The 15977-nt window shown below is 38.3% G+C and overlaps 1 protein-coding gene across 1 annotated transcript in view; it reads right to left on the bottom strand.

Moving 5' to 3' along the window:
• EBF1 (EBF transcription factor 1) overlaps window positions 1-15977 on the bottom strand; it is a 467727-nt gene that overhangs the window by 140299 nt on the left and 311451 nt on the right. Inside the window, exon 12 of the mRNA XM_044659847.1 lies at window positions 2594-2711. Coding sequence (XP_044515782.1) covers window positions 2594-2711 — 118 coding nt within the window. The remainder of the gene's footprint in view (window positions 1-2593; window positions 2712-15977) is intronic.

The raw sequence follows: 15977 nt of genomic DNA, 5'->3' as shown, positions 1-15977 counted from the left end.
CTGTATTCTTTGGAGAATGTAGTATAAAATGATATTTTACAGGAAAAAAAATTTATAGTAAAGGAGAATATTAGAATGCCCCCAAAGCCTCATGCAGTAAGCACCCAATCCACTCCCACACATCTCTTGGATGGTAATTCAATATTCACCCTTTACTGAGCAGATATTTATGTTTCAGCTTGAAATGTCTAAATGAGTGGGTGGCTATGTGTGGTTGGGTGATTCAGACAGCACAGAGTAAACGAAGTAAAGTTTTTTGTCATCAGCAAATGGACCGGACCATGTAGATTCTTATTTTGCAGAAGAGAAATCTTAAATCGCAAGGAGAGAAAAGCTCATTAGCTGAAAGACTGAGTCTAGGTAGCCAGGGAAAATGCTACTTCTTCCATTATACTGATTCATGATGGCAGGCAGCCACCCACTCCCCCTTTCCAGCTCCCCTTTATGTATTTGAATGGAAGCTCTTGAGGGCAAAGGCTCTTTTGCTTTTATTTATTTAGTTATTTGTTTGTTTGTTTTTAACCCTTAACTTCTGTGTATTGACTCATAGGTGGAAGAGTGGGAAGGGTGGGCAATGGGGGTCAAGTGACTTGCCCAGGGTCACACAGCTGGGAAGTGTCTGAGGTTGGATTTGAACCTAGGACCTCCCATCTCTAGTCCTGACTCTCAATCCACTGAGCTACCCAGCTGCCTCTTTGCTTTTATTTTAATGTATTATTATCCCCAGGACTTAGCACAGTGCTTAGAACATAATAAATATTTAATAAATATTTTGTTTATTCATTCATTCATTCATTCCCCTTGAACCTTATACAACATCTTATTTTGAAACTATAATTCACTTATATAATGTTGTATGTTATACTTATCAGAGAATGGAACATATTCTTAATTAGATTGTAAGTTCTACAAAGGGAAGAAAAATGGTTTTATCAAAACTTATAAAGCCTAGCTACATGCTTTGCATACAATAAATGCTTCGTAGATGTTTGTTGAATGAAATGTGCCATGGGTAACTAAATAGCACTTTCTTTAGTAAGATGCTAAGAGCAATATGACCACTTTATGGATTGACAAGTTGAGCCAGAGCAATCAAAAGACTTCCCTAAAGCCATATATCCTTTCCCCCCCAAAATGTCAATACAATTTATTCATACATAAAGATGGTGTTATGGAGCCACCATCAGCAGGGAAAGAACTTTGAGTTGTTTTTCCAATAGTGAGAATTCACTGCAATGATCCATTCAGACATTCTCACCTATACTCCTTTGCACATCTTGCCAAAAAACTGGCTAGGAAAGGGGGAGAAAGCTATGATTTCTGGCCAACGTGCTTGACTTTGGTCTTCATCATGGCACTCTGGCCAACTGAAAGAACTAGACACAGTACAAAAATAAAACTTATGCTTACAAGTCACCGAGCATGAAGAGAGTTTCCCCATGTTTTCCCTCCCTGCCCTGCCTAAACAGTTCCACATATACAGTGCCTTAAGTGACTCTAGGGGCATTAAAAAAAGCAACATTACTATAATGTGAGGATCAGAATAATCTTAAGTACAGGAATGGAAATAGAAATGCAATCACAAGCAGGTGTTCCAAATAGCCTCCTGGAAAAAGTAATATCTATCTATCTTAGCCCTAATGAAACCATAAAAAAACAGCTTTTGAAAGGTGATAGTTTACTCTAAGAAGACTGTAAAACTGGATGTAGTGAAGTATTTCTCCTAAGAGCGCTACATCTGGCTAATTAATAAAAGGTACAGATTGTACATTCCTTAAGGGTGGGAAAAAATCGGGTAAAAATTATGATAGTGGTTTGTTTATTAAATTGGGATGCTGGCAGCAAAGGGAATTTTCTACCTTGTGAATTATAGCATCAGGACAGCTCATGCCCATGGAAGCCTCAGGAAATGAGATGGAAATTTGTTTTCAAATAACACTGCTGACGAAGCAAACAGAAAAGTGAAGCCAAAGTAAGGGGTTACAAATTTTGTTTGAGGAGAAATGAAAGCCCAACACAGGGCCTTACACATCATAGGTGCACAATGAATAGTTGTGGAATGAATGAATGAATGAATGAATGAATGAATGAACAAAGGAAAAGTTTATTATTTCCATATCATCTGAATTCAGATATATAGCCATCTAGCTCAGAATTTCTGTGGCATTCACTTTCCTTGAGACAAATTTTATCTGGTTTCTGCTTACCCTGTGAAAATCGTCACCGATAAGCTGGGGTGCCCAAGTCAAATATTATTATCTAATCATTTACCCCCAAGACCTATAGATAGACATGTCAATCTTTTCCAGTTTGGGAGGGCCATAAAAATTAAGCATTGAAAATGGGACCAAATTTTTTTTCCATCTTTAATTACTAAGCCATTATGTTCTGAAGGGGGTGGGGAAGAAACCCAGAATGTCAATTTTGACAGACGGACAATTTGAAATTTGAAAGGTTGGGGGAGGGAGTGGGGAAGCTGGAAGAGAAATAGGAAAGGGGCAAAAGGAAAGAAACCAAATAAATTCACATTTAAAGTAGTAATGCCAACCAATGAAAATGATTTGCCTACCATGTTCCAGATAAGAGGGCGTACCTTCCGAGGGGTCAAGTCTCCGAGCCCTCCGCCCATGCTTGGAGTTATTGTGTACGAACATGTTATCTGAGACAGCCAGGACATGGCCATCCACATTGACTGTCGTAGACACCACGACCTAGAGACACAAGAAGGAAATGAATGAACATTTTAATATAAAAGCATAGAGGGTAATAAACTCAAGTTAAATAAATAACAGCTGGGAGCTGAAGAAAATTGCATAGCTATTTCCCATAATAACTGGTGCTTATGCCGTACAAGTCTAACAAGAGACGCTATTGATGAGTGGGTCTTTGGCATGGAAAGCTTTTGATGCAGTTTTAAGTAAAATTGCACAGTTTATAGTTATACAGCAGAAGGTACACTGTTAACCATAATTTTAACAAGAGAATCTTTATTAGCATATTTTTTAACACAAGGGTGGTTGTGTTTCACCTAAATTACCCTTCAGTTTAGACATTGAAGCAGATATCACAGTGGATCTTAAAAATAAAAATCTCTGCATTTTAATTCACCTCCTCACCTCCTCCCAACCCCCCCAACTCCCAAAGCCTGAAGGTTAAGAGGCTGGGAAAATGTAAACGATAAGCAGAGGAAGAGATGATGGAAAGCAGTTTGGGGGGGTTGGGGGGCTTGTGGGTGTTTGTATTTTCCAGAAGAGGTTTTTGGTGGTATTTGAAGGATATTTTTCCCCCTTCCCTTCCTCAGTTTTGGTCGTTCTGCCTAATAAAAAAAAAAAAAAAAACAAGCAAATAAACAGAACAACAACCAAACTCGCAGCTAGACGTGTATCTCGGTGCAGACTGTCTCCTTCGGAGGCCATCAAATCAGTGGCATGGGCCCAAGCTCCCGGGCCGTCACCCAGACGCTCCCCACTGAACACCAGCACCGTTCAGAGCCTGTTTGCCAAAGGGGCCACAGAAAGAAGCATGTGTTGTCTTCGAGAACTTGGGCTAAAACAATGAGCAGGAATGACCTACACTTCTCCTTATATTAAATGGGAAAAGGGATTAAAACTGAAACCCGCAGAGATATGTTTATTCATGCGACCTCTTACAACCAAATATAATAATTGTCTGTTAATTGCAGTTTCAGCTCCCACCTCATGCTTCGACTTGTGAAACAGCAATCAGCCAGCTCCTGTTTAATCCACCTATTATGTTGACTAATTAACTTTGCTCGACAGTTTATTTCTTCCTCCATTATCAGCCCCTGTCAGCCGCAAGCACAAGGCTGCATAGGGGGACCTCGGGCTCTTTGATTGATCACCGATAGATTGACATGCAGATTAATTTAATTAGAATCACCTCACTTGAGAAATGAAAGACAATGGCAAAGGGGCTAATAGATCTGCTCTCATAATGAGGCAAGCCTCCAGAGCGAAGGCTGAGGATTTCTGATTTATTTTGCTGAATTCCCCAGTTGTTTCGAAAGGCTCTTGCTTTTAATTGTTCTTGGTTTTGAGAGGCGTTCGCCTCTGAAGAGGTGAAATGCTTTACAAGGATTGGCAAACACTGCGCCAGCTCTGGGAGGAAGCCACCTCTCCATGTTGGCCAAGGAAGGCAAGGGGGAGGAGGGGCACGCTGAGGACCTTTGGAGACTCCAGTTTCATCATTTGAGTGGGACAAAAGGGAAAAAAAGAAAACAAAAAATAAAAACTTTGGGCTCCCGGCCTAGTCCTAGAGAATGTCAACCTACCAAAAGACCCTCAGGCAAGAGGAAGGAGGGGGCAAGCCAAGGACCTTTGGAGACCCCAGTTTTATCATTTGAGTGGGACAAAAGGGGAAAAAAGGAAAAAAAAACTTTGGGCTCCTGGCCTAGTCCTAGAGAAAGTCAACCTCCCAAAAGACCCTCTTCCATCCCTTTCCCCCAAGATCTGGCCCAAATCTGTCAGGCCAAAACATTTTCACTTGAGAGAAGATAGCAAAGAGAATGCTTTCCATCACATAAGAGAACTGCTCACAGTACCACCGTGTACTGTTTGCGTTTTTGTTGTAATCTATGATATTAAAATACTAGGGGAATGATTCAGAGCTCTTCCAGGGAGCTAGGCTTTTCTGCTTAGTCATTTATAAAACCCCAAATCCCAGCTAAAGTCATTCATGAGAGGGAGGAAGGCTAAATGATAGTAAGCATAAGAGGCAAGTTCCAAAGCAATTTATCACTCCATTTATGACTGGCTAACTAGACTTCAGGCAGAGCAAGCTTTCTCGAAGGCCTCTTCATTTACAGATTAAATTTAAAATAGTAGAGAATTTTCCAGTTAAAAAGAAAAAAAAAGAAAAAAAGACCAGAAATATTGTTTGTTGCAGAACCTGCATTGTTTGAAGAAACTGAAATTCATCTATTCCTTTTAGTCAGAAAGGAGACTCCTTGGGACATTTTGAATTATATAACACATCTATCTGTGTCTTTCAAAGACCACAATTAAGTGGTCATTGGAGTCGTTAGCTGAAGAAACTATAAAAGGAATCCCAAACTGTCTCTGTTTCCAGTGTCAGGAAATAGAGAAAGTGGTTACACTCTATGTCTATCTTAAACACACACACACACACACACACACACACACACACACACACACACACACACATTTGACTGTGCACCTGTAAGAAAAGCAAGCACACAAGTGCCACAGGCTTAATTCTTAAAATATTCAGTGTATTTTAAAGAGGCCCCACTGGCCTCAAAGTTGTATATTCAACATAAAGGCTGAGGACAAGGAGTAGCAACAAGAACAATTCTCACTGTCCATTTTCTTTCAGCTGATCAAGAGAACAATGTATGCCTGAATACAAGTGTCTCTAGGGTCTTTTCTCACTTCTCTCTCCTCCATCCACTCTCAGTGCTCTTAAAAGATCAGTTTAGTCTCTCTAGAATCTAACCATAACTGGAAAAAGCCCTGAAAATTCTTACATCTTGATTTAGAGGCAACAAGGCTAAATAGAAAGAACACTGGACTTAGCCTGTCCTATACTCCCGGTTCTGCCACTTACCAATTGTGTAAACCTGGACAAGACACTTCACTGATCCCTTCAGTCTCCCCATCTTTTAAATAAGATGTTTAGAGGCTGTTGTTCAGTTGTTTCAATCCAGTTCAACTCTTAATGACCACATTTGGGGTTCTCTTGGCAGAGATACTGGAGTGATTTGCCATTTCTTTCTCCAGCTCATTTGTCAGATGAGGAAACTGAGGCAAACAGGGTTAAGTGACTTGCCCAACGTCATATAGCTAGTAAATGTCTAGACTTGAAGATAAGTCTCCCTAACTCCAGCTCCAGCACTTTTTCTACTGTAACCCCTAGCTGCCCAATTTTTTATTTATAACATTTTTTATTATTACATAATAATACAAAATTCAATGAGGTCTTGCTGAATTAAATCAAATACACTTTCTCATTCAAATTTAAAAATATAACTTAAAACATATCTTTCTGGGGTCAAATTATAAAATGCAGATCAAACTGGGAGATGCAGAATGCATATCAAACCATTCTTGAGAAACAGACTAGTGATTTAATGCAAGATTAATGAAGCGCTGACATATTCCTGTAAGCAAAGGAATAAGCCAGGCCAGCCAAAACTTCAGCCCTTCCAATTCTGTCAACAAAACAGAGCTTTAATCTCAGATAGGCATATATAGAAAACAAGTCTGAGCTGGGACTCAACCTCCCCAAAGTGCCTAACTCTCACTTTGTTAGAAGGATTTGAAGTAGGAAAAGAAGCAACAAACAGTAGAAATGATGAGAGTTAACTTCAAGATTTAGGGCTATCTGGAATAAGATTTTCAGAAAAAAAAAGGCTTTGAAATCAGTTCTAGCAATTCATTTCTTAGGCAGCTATAAGGGGGTGATGGGCAGAGCTCTAAGGCTGGGGTCAGAAAATTGAAGAAGAGAAGAGCCAGCTCTGCTGGATGGTTAGCAGCCCCAGCCCCAATGCCCTTGATGGTGGGTGAGTGACTGAGTGAGTGAGTGAGTGAGCTCCTTGAGGCTTACTAGGTAAGTGACCTGGAGAGAGCCACTTGGTTTAAACATCAGTTTCTTCATCTGCACGTGGGATTAATCATCCTTACACTGTTGTGGAGATCAAATGAGATAGTGTACACACATTGTAAACCAAAAAAACTCTACCTAAATTTCCCGGATTATTATTATTATTCAAGTATTCCCGAATTAAAATCTGAATCCAAGAATGAGATGATGCTGGGTGGGAATATATTTGTTTAGGGACATCACTTCCTTTATCTGAATTAAGCACCTTGGGGCTTCATTTTGCTTTAACAGCAATCCATTAAAATCTGCATTCTGATGAACATTCAGAATTACACCCTTGCCTGCCAGCCTCCATGCCATGTCTCAGTCCTCCTAACCTCCCAGACGATGTCTGGGACTAGGAAAGGGGGAAATGGTAAATTAGCTGCGGACTTTGGAGGCCTCCTTGGCACATAGCTGTGGTTTGGAATCATGTCAGTTTTACCCTCCGCTAGATCTGTGTGACAAAAAAGATATACAGCCATCTCTTCATAGGCAACAAAGAGCTCATATTCCAGAAATTCAGAATTTGGAAAAACAATCAGATACAGGATATTCGATCCTTATCTAGCAAAAAAAAAAAAAAAAAGGAAAATAATGTCTCCTTCTGAAGATGTGGAGGTCTCACAAATGATTGCTCATATTCTGGGGTATCCTAACTAAGCTCAGTTGTTATTTCCAGTTTAGTTATCTAGAAAATATAAGCTCATTCATTGTATCTCTGACTCCTAGATCCCATAATACATTTCTGCAGTTTTGACTTTGATGCTAATGGTCATATATTTATGGATTTGGAGCTAGGAGGAAGCTTAGAGGTCCCTTACTCCAAGCTCCTGAATTATAAACAAAGAAACTGAGACCTACAAGGGTTAAGCGCCTACATTGGTCCCATATGTAGTAAGCAGTACAGCTAGGCTTTGAACCAAGGACTTTTGGTCCCAAATACATCAGTACCATACTGCCTACTCAGTATGTAATTGTGAAACATGGGCCTCTTGTGAATCTTTTATACATATATATGTAAAATAAATATATACATATGTATACATATACAATATATTTAAACCCTAACTTTCCACCTTAGAATCAATTCTGTATGTGTGGTTCTAAGGCAAAAGAATAAGGGCTAAGCAAGGAGGGTTAAGTGACTTGCCCTGGATCACACAGGTAGGAAGTGTCTGGGGCCAGATTTGAGCCCAGGATTTCCATCTCTAGATCTGGCTCTCTATCCCCTGAGCAACCCAGCTGCCCTTTGAATTCCACTTTTTTTTTAGCCATGGATAATTTCTATAGTTTTCATGAACAATATTAATTTGTGTCTTATGTTATTTTGCTATGCTTAAATGTAATAAAAGTGCATTGCTTTAAAATAGAATTTTCATGACATCCCTTTGGTCTTTCCCAAATCTCAGCTTTCCCCTTGACAGTGCCCACCAGAACCAGCACTACCACAATGGACACAGGGACATGGACACACACACACACACACACACACACACACACACACGGAGCCATGATCCCAAGTGAAGTTTGGTTTATCAGCCATGCCACCTGTTCAATGCAGTGTGGTGAGGATTTGGTTGCTGGTCACTCAGTGGTTTTAGGTCTGTGCATCCTAGTCCTCTTTGTCATTTCTCAGCTTCTCTCTCAGGGGACCTCGTATGTCCTCACTACATTATCCAGGGTCCATGAAGCATAACTTCTACCTCATGTGCACATTTGCAAGCAGACACAAGTGGCTAAATTCAAACACCAGTATGGCAGGATCACATTAATGCAAGTTGGCTTCTTATTGCTGAGGTAGACATTATGACAGAGATGTTCCAAAGGGCTAACAAAAATCTATGTCTTTCAGCATTCCCATAATAATTGCAAGCTCAGGATAACAGATATTAGATAATAGTTCAATCATAAAAATTTTATCTCAAATAATATATGGCCTTTTTTATTTCTCCTCCCCAAAATAAACAAAAATTCAACAATATTGGCTATTCAATTTTTAGTGAGCCAGGGGGAAAATGTGAATAAATATAAGAGGATTTCTAATATAGAGTTCAGTTGTGAATTTGGTTTGAATGGAGAAATTTGGACCTGAAGTCAACTTCTCATATGGTTTGCTTCCTTTGAGTTTTAATGTTTTTTTTAATTTGTGTATGGATTTAGACCTCATACAAGAAAAAGAATAATAGCACTAGCTTGGAACAAAGTGATTATAAGAAGATCATGAATGAACCTCAGCCCATTTCCCTCCACTACCTTCCTTTTTCTATCCTCACACACACATAATGACAACCACAAACCCAAAACATGGTGGCTAGGTGGTACAAAGTGTAGAGTGTCAGGTCTGGAGTTCAGAAAGACCTGAGCTCAAATACACCTTCAGACATTTTTTAGCTATGTGACTTTGAGCAAGGCATTTAATCTCTTTGCCTCAGTTTCCTCATTTGTAAAATGGGAATAATAATAGCAATACCTGTCCAGGTTGTTGTGAGGATCAAAAAAGATAATAATTGTAAAGCAGTTAGCACAGTGTCAGGCATATAGTAAATAATGGTGGTTATTATTATCTTTCTTGACATTCTACTTCCTATGTCACTTATTCTTTCATAATGCTAGACTAAAGTAATGTTTTCCCTTCTTTTAGCTCCTCCTACTTTCAAACAATAATGGACCTTTACATATTGGGAAATTTTAGGATGTGTCTACCCTTACAGTAAAAGATTTCCCCCAAACAAGTGTTTACAATGAACTCTCATCTACTTTGTTCTTTTACAAAACACCTAATTAGTATGGGCTAAGATACTCACTGAACCTGTAACATGGCAAGTAACACTCATTCCCAAGTGAAGAGGCAAAAACAGTTCAGGATAGAGATAATCCAGGAGGTTGGAGCAGGGGGAAGGAAGCATTAATTATTTTGGTAGTAGGTAGAATTAATGGGTGAGAAGGAGTGTTAATTGTATTGATAAGTAGGTTACTATAAATAGATGAATAATTTAATAATTTGGGCTTAAATACCCTCTCCCTAGAAAATACATTGAAAAAAAGGTGATTTGGGTCATAGTAATGTTTGTCTAATTGCTCAGGTAACTGTGGTATATCAATTTAAACTTCTTGAAGTGACATCAGAGCTCTCCAAAGACTTTTTCTGAACCAAGAACTTGGTCTTCAAACAATTCATCAACAATCTCTTTCCCAAGCACTTTTGTGATATCTCAGCAGTGCCTTTGCTATATCAGGACATCTTGACTTCCCTTTGTCAACTCTACATCAGAAGGAACCCATGATGGAGAAAAGGGAGAGAAAAAACTCATATTGTTAGTACTAAAGATAGGATGGATAGGAATATGCGTCTGACCATGACTAGGAATAAACAAAGGGGGAAAGTGCTACCTCTCATACAATGAAGAATTTTTTTAAAGTGGGGTGAGATATTGAATTAAAAATTCATCTTAAACATGAAAAACTGGGTTCATTGAGTTTACCTCATATACCCAAAATGAGAAAGAGATTCAGTCAGTCAACAAATATTTTTTTAAGATTACACTATGTATCAGGCACTAGGCTAAGTACTGGGATACAAAAGAAAGGCAAAAACAGACTGCCTACCTTAAAGGAATTGGCATTCTAGTAAGCTAAGGGAGAATTGGTAGTGGATAAAACACCAGAACTAAGGTCAGGAAGACTCATTTTCTTGAGTTTAAGTCTAATTTCAGACACTTACTACCCTGTGGGACCCTGGGCAAGTCACCTAACCCTGCTTGCTTTAATTTCATCATATGTCAAATGACCTGGGGGAAAAATGGCAAACCTCTCCAGCATCTTCGACAAGAAAGCCCCAAATGGGTTCCTAAACCTTCAAACATGGTTGAAATGACTGAACAACAACGAGAGGAGAGTTAGAGTAGGAACCCAGTCTGGATGCAGAAATCTTTGCACCACAGCTCCTTGTTGTTCTCCCCCCATCACCCCCAATCCAAACACTCCCAAAGAATCTAGCCACTGTGGGTATTTCATGGATTAAAAACAGTTAGGAAACATTGATCTAACCCAAAACACTCAAATGCTTGCTTTATTTATTTTACATTTTCTACAGTGATGACAATATTTAATAAAGAAAAGTACCTGCTCTGAATGCAGAGCAGCCACTTATCAAACACCTCATAAGGTTTCCTTCTCTGTGATGCCTTTCTCCCTGGGCATAGCGTAAGGCTCATGCCAAGACGTGTATTTACTCGATAAGCCATAATGGCTTAATATATCAGGTTGAAAATCCACCTTTTGTATTTACCATGTTATGTGAATTAATCCTGCATTCTGAGACTATCATTAGGGCTGCTTTCAGTATAATTAATCAGTGTGATGTAACTTAGTGTTATTTTCTATGAGTAGGTTGATCGGGGCCCCTGCTCGCTGCATTCCGTCGGTATGGAATGTAATTGCTAGATGTGCTATTTGTCAAAACAATATAAATCCATTCAGAAGGATAGGGGAAAAAGTTCATGTGGCAGGAGTAGCAGGGGAAAGGGAAGAGAAGAAATAGAGATGGAAATATTGACTTTATACAAAACAAAATGAGGCTAAGTGCAGAATTAAAGGCAGAGGTCAAATATGTATTTTAAGAATGTAATAACAAACAGTTTGAGAGTATGGGTCTATTAAATAAATAACATCGATTATTCTTAATTCACATCATTCATTAAAAAATATTTTCCATAGATTCTGGAGGCACCTTTGATATTCTAATTTTGTTAGGAATAAGGGAGAGAAATAATTAAACTAAAAGTGATGATAGAAAGGGAAAATTAAATCACTCATCGCATATGTAATCATGCATATTTATTTGTAAGTATATATGGATATTGTTTATAGGAATAATGCACGTGTGCGTGTGTGTGTGCGTGTGTATATACATATATATACACACACACAGGCATGTATAGCCACAGGATGTAATAGACAGGCAGTCTCAGGGTCAGGGAGACTTTCCCATTTTTTTAAAAGGCAAATAGAGTTAAGGGAATTGCCAAGAATCACATAAATATTTAGCATTTGATGAATTTTCCTGAATTCAGGCCCTGTACTCTATCCATGATGCCACCTAACTGCCCCTCTTCTTACTTTTAAATTGCAGGACAACATCTTTAGAGGAAGAAACCTCAGCAAGAATTCTCTATTTTCATGAAATCAAAATTCTAGAACAAAAAATGTTCCTGATCTTGAGAAAAAAGTTTGAGAATGAATACTTTGCTTAGCATTCCCCAAGTAAAGAGAGAGTCTAGTACTAAAGGTCAGCGTGTCCCAGGATTCTTTAGACCCAATAAGGAAGGCTCTTGATAAAGATCTAAATTTTAACTCTGAATGATCTGGCTCTTATCAGATTAGGACTAGACCCTGGACACGATTTGAACTTAGTCCTTTGACATAACATCTTTTTAGTGTCGAAGTGAAGAAAGCTGCTTACTGGAATCAGAATGAATTTTTACTCGGCACCAGGTTGGTTGCCCCCTAACAAACCCCATCTGCCTCTACTCTACTTCTTGCCATCTTTCTCTACCCCCCATCCTCCATGAGTACTGAATGAAGCCTGTATCTCAGGAGCCCCAGAGCTTTATTTAAGTAAGTTTGCTACTCTAACCACAGACTAGGGAGTTCAAAAGAAAACATCCATTGGAATTTTTTTTAAAGTACTGATTCTAATGGATTTTCTACAAGGCTTGAATTCCATACTACATTAAAGTATGAACAGTACATGGCTCTGCTGAAAGTGATTAATTTCTTGAAAATGCTAAGGTCACACTAATTGACATGACCTGTGTAATTAAGCAGTCTCTGTTTACACACTAGAATCTCAACTGCTGTGAAGCTACGCTTGCTTGACAGAATGTCTTTACAAGTCAAGAGATCAACAACCTTTCTCATGTCCTCCCCAGTCACCTACACCGGCTCCTGATTGCTGTTCTGAGGAGACACGCTATGAACATTACCATATGAAAATCAGTCTGGACTAGTAAGCATACAAAATGGGCAGTATGGAAGGAGAGATCAACAAGAAGCTGGTTCTCTACTTGGAGAGAATACATTGAATAGTCATAATTTAGAATGTCTAGATAGCTTTGCAACTGGAGAATACTTAGTAGACATGCATTTTCCTAAAATACTAAAGTGTCCTTCTGACAAGGTAAGGAAGATGGAAAATGGTTTCCATCCGATGTCTCTTAGACTTTGGTTTTTCAGAATAAGGTATAAAACCCTCCTTGGTATGTAAAGAAGGGTAGACTGGCATTTTCTCATGGCAAGATGCATCACTGACAGTCATCTGATTCCAGTTTACCACTTAAGGCACCAAGAGAAAAATGTAATTAATTAATCCTGATGTTCAAATCCCTTTCTGGCTTCTCGATGGATTCAAACACACACTTATGAGAAGTCACTGTGGTTCTGGGGAGGGGGTGGGTCAAGAAAAAGGCAAGAGCCCCTAGATATGTCAATAATGCCTACATAATTTTAAGGAAGTTTCTGAATGTCCTAAAGCCTGAGTCATCCAATCTGTAAAATGGAGGTAACAAACATAGATTGAACATACAAAAATATAGGTATTTCTATCTATTATCCATTTTGTTCACATGCCAGGGCCCTTTATCCAAAATCTGGGCTAAACCACGACTAGGATAAGTTAATTTTTCAAGAAGGTCAAAGAACTACAGTCAAAAAATGGTAATAATCTGATAAAGGTTAAAATTTAAAAAAAAGGTAAATTGGATAAAAGTTAAATACTACTATGTTAGAGCAAATGGCAGTAAAAACAAAACAAAACTGGGAAATGCTAGGGGTAGAATAGAGAGAATAGTGGCTGCAGAGTCAGAGGAGAAAGATTTCCATTAGAGATCTGCCACTTTTACCACCTACGGGACCTTGAAGGAATAAGTTAAACTCCCTGGACTTCAGTTTCCTCAATGGTAAAATAAGATTGGATTACATTGACTCTAAGGTCCCTTCCAACTCTAAGTCTATGTACCATAATCTTTGAACTATTAGTCTCATTAGTAAAGGAGTTAAATTAAATGACTAAAGCAACAAATTTTAGACAAAAAAAGTATATATAAGAATGATAAAATGCTTAGTGGATAAAATAAGGGCCCTAAACTTGAACTTGAACTTAACTTGAATTTAAAAAATATTTTAACTGCCTTTCAATATAGTTTTCTTTGTAAGTCCATGAATTTTATTTTATGCATTTAAAAATATTAGTCTGGGCAAGTCATTTAACCCCCATTGTCTAGCTCTTACCATTCTTCTGCCTTGGAACCAATATACAGTATTGATTCCAAGACGGAAGGTAAAGGGTTTAATAAATAAATAAAAATAAAAATATTAGTCTGTAGCCTCAGACATGTCCTAGCTATGTGACCCTGGGCAAGTTACTTAATGCCAATTGCCTAGCCTTTACCACTCTTCTGACTTAGAACCAATACTTAATGTTGATTCCAAGATAGAAGATAAATATTTTTATATGAAAATGTTTTAAATATATTACTTTGAGAAAGAGTCCATAAGTTTTATGGTGCTGGGCTGGAAGTCAGGAAGACTAGAGTTTATATCTAGTCTTAGACATTTTCTGGCTCTATGACCTGGAGCAAGTCACTTAAACTCTTTATCTCAGTTTCTTCGATGGTAAGATGGGCATAATAAAACATCTACTTCCCAGGTTTGTTTTGAGGATCAAATAGAATAATATTTATAAAGCATTTATCACAGTGTCTGGCACATAGTAGATAGTATATTAAGGCTAGTTTTCATCATCATCATCGTCATCATCATCATCATCATCACTACTACCATTGTTATAATATTATCAGATTGTCAAAAGGATTTATAACACAAAAAAGATTGCAAACCTTTATTATAAGGGGTGCTAATACAATAATAATGTAATCAGATCTTATATTTGTATAGGGTGTTATAATCTAAAACGTTTTCATATTCATTACCTTATTTGATATTAGATAGAAAGAAGGCAGAGTAAGGTTAATAATCTATATTATACACAAATTCCCTGAACCTCTGGGAATTTAAGTGACTTACCCAAGGTCATACAGCTATTAAATAGAAAACCTGAAATTCAAACAATAGTTTCCTGACTCAAAGTTCAGTGGTCTGTCCATAGATTGCAGTAGCCAAAAGATGTTCACTCCCTCTTGGCCACCCTTTGGGAACCTAACCAGGCTAATCCTTGGATAATAGAACATAATAGTCTCCCTCATGGAAGCCTTTCCAAATTGAGAGGAAATTCCAGGACTTCCATTTTCCTTACCTTGTCAGAAGGACACTTTAGTGTTTTAGAAAAATACATGTCTATGAAGTATTCTCCATTTGCAAAGCTATCTAGACATTCTAAATAATTATGGGCACACAATCTTGAAAAGGGTTTCTAGCTTGGGTGGGGACTGCTTCCCTGTGCACTGAAACTTTCTAGTCTTTGAACAGCTGACCATCATTATTTTCAATTTTCAGGAAGGAAAGTAGTTGCTGAAAGTAGTTCATACATACCTAGCCTCCCAATGTCACTCAAAAGCACTTACAAATGTAATGTCCTAATAAGCCCTGCCACATTAATTCAGGTATTCTAAATCCACTCCCTAATATATAATTTACTTATGTAACCAGGTTCAAGTTTTATGAAAATGATTGAGGCTCATACCTTGAGTAACAATGATATATGTGCCTGTCCAATTTTTATACTGGACTGTGAGCTTCTAACTCATAGTAGGCACTTTAAAAAAAGGCTTATAAAACTGCAATGTGGCATACATGATCTCTTCAAAAGAATTTTGTTGGCTATCATCATCATGACTATAGTTACTTTTTTTAAAAAACCCTTACCTTCCATCTTGGAGTCAATGGCTCCAAGGCAGAAGAGTGGTAAGGGTAGGCAATGGGGGGCAAGTGACTTGCCCAGGGTCACACAACTGGAAAGTGTCTTAGGCCAGATTTGAACCTAGGACCTCCCATCTCTAGGCCTGGCTCTCAATCCACTGAGCTACCCAGCTGCCCCCATGACTATAGTTATTATTATAATTACCCCAAGTATATTCAAGTAAGATGTGGAATCTATCCAAAAGGCCTACTGAGCTAGCAGGAAGTTTTATACAAAAATTCAGTTTTGTTTGTTTAGCAAAATATTTGGCAATTTTATTTTATGTAATAGCGGGAGGGGGTAGGTGAACAATTCCTTGAGCTATTTCACCAAACTAAGTAAAAGCTAGACCTAATGGAAGGAAGAAAGGAAGGAAGGAAGGAAGGAAGGAAGGAAGGAAGGAAGGAAGGAAGGAAGGAAGGAAGGAAGGAAGGAAGGA

Source organism: Gracilinanus agilis, chromosome 2 (genome assembly GCF_016433145.1).
Source record: "Gracilinanus agilis isolate LMUSP501 chromosome 2, AgileGrace, whole genome shotgun sequence".
Classification (NCBI taxonomy): Eukaryota; Metazoa; Chordata; class Mammalia; order Didelphimorphia; family Didelphidae; genus Gracilinanus; species Gracilinanus agilis.
This window is presented reverse-complemented; position numbering and strand designations above follow the sequence as displayed.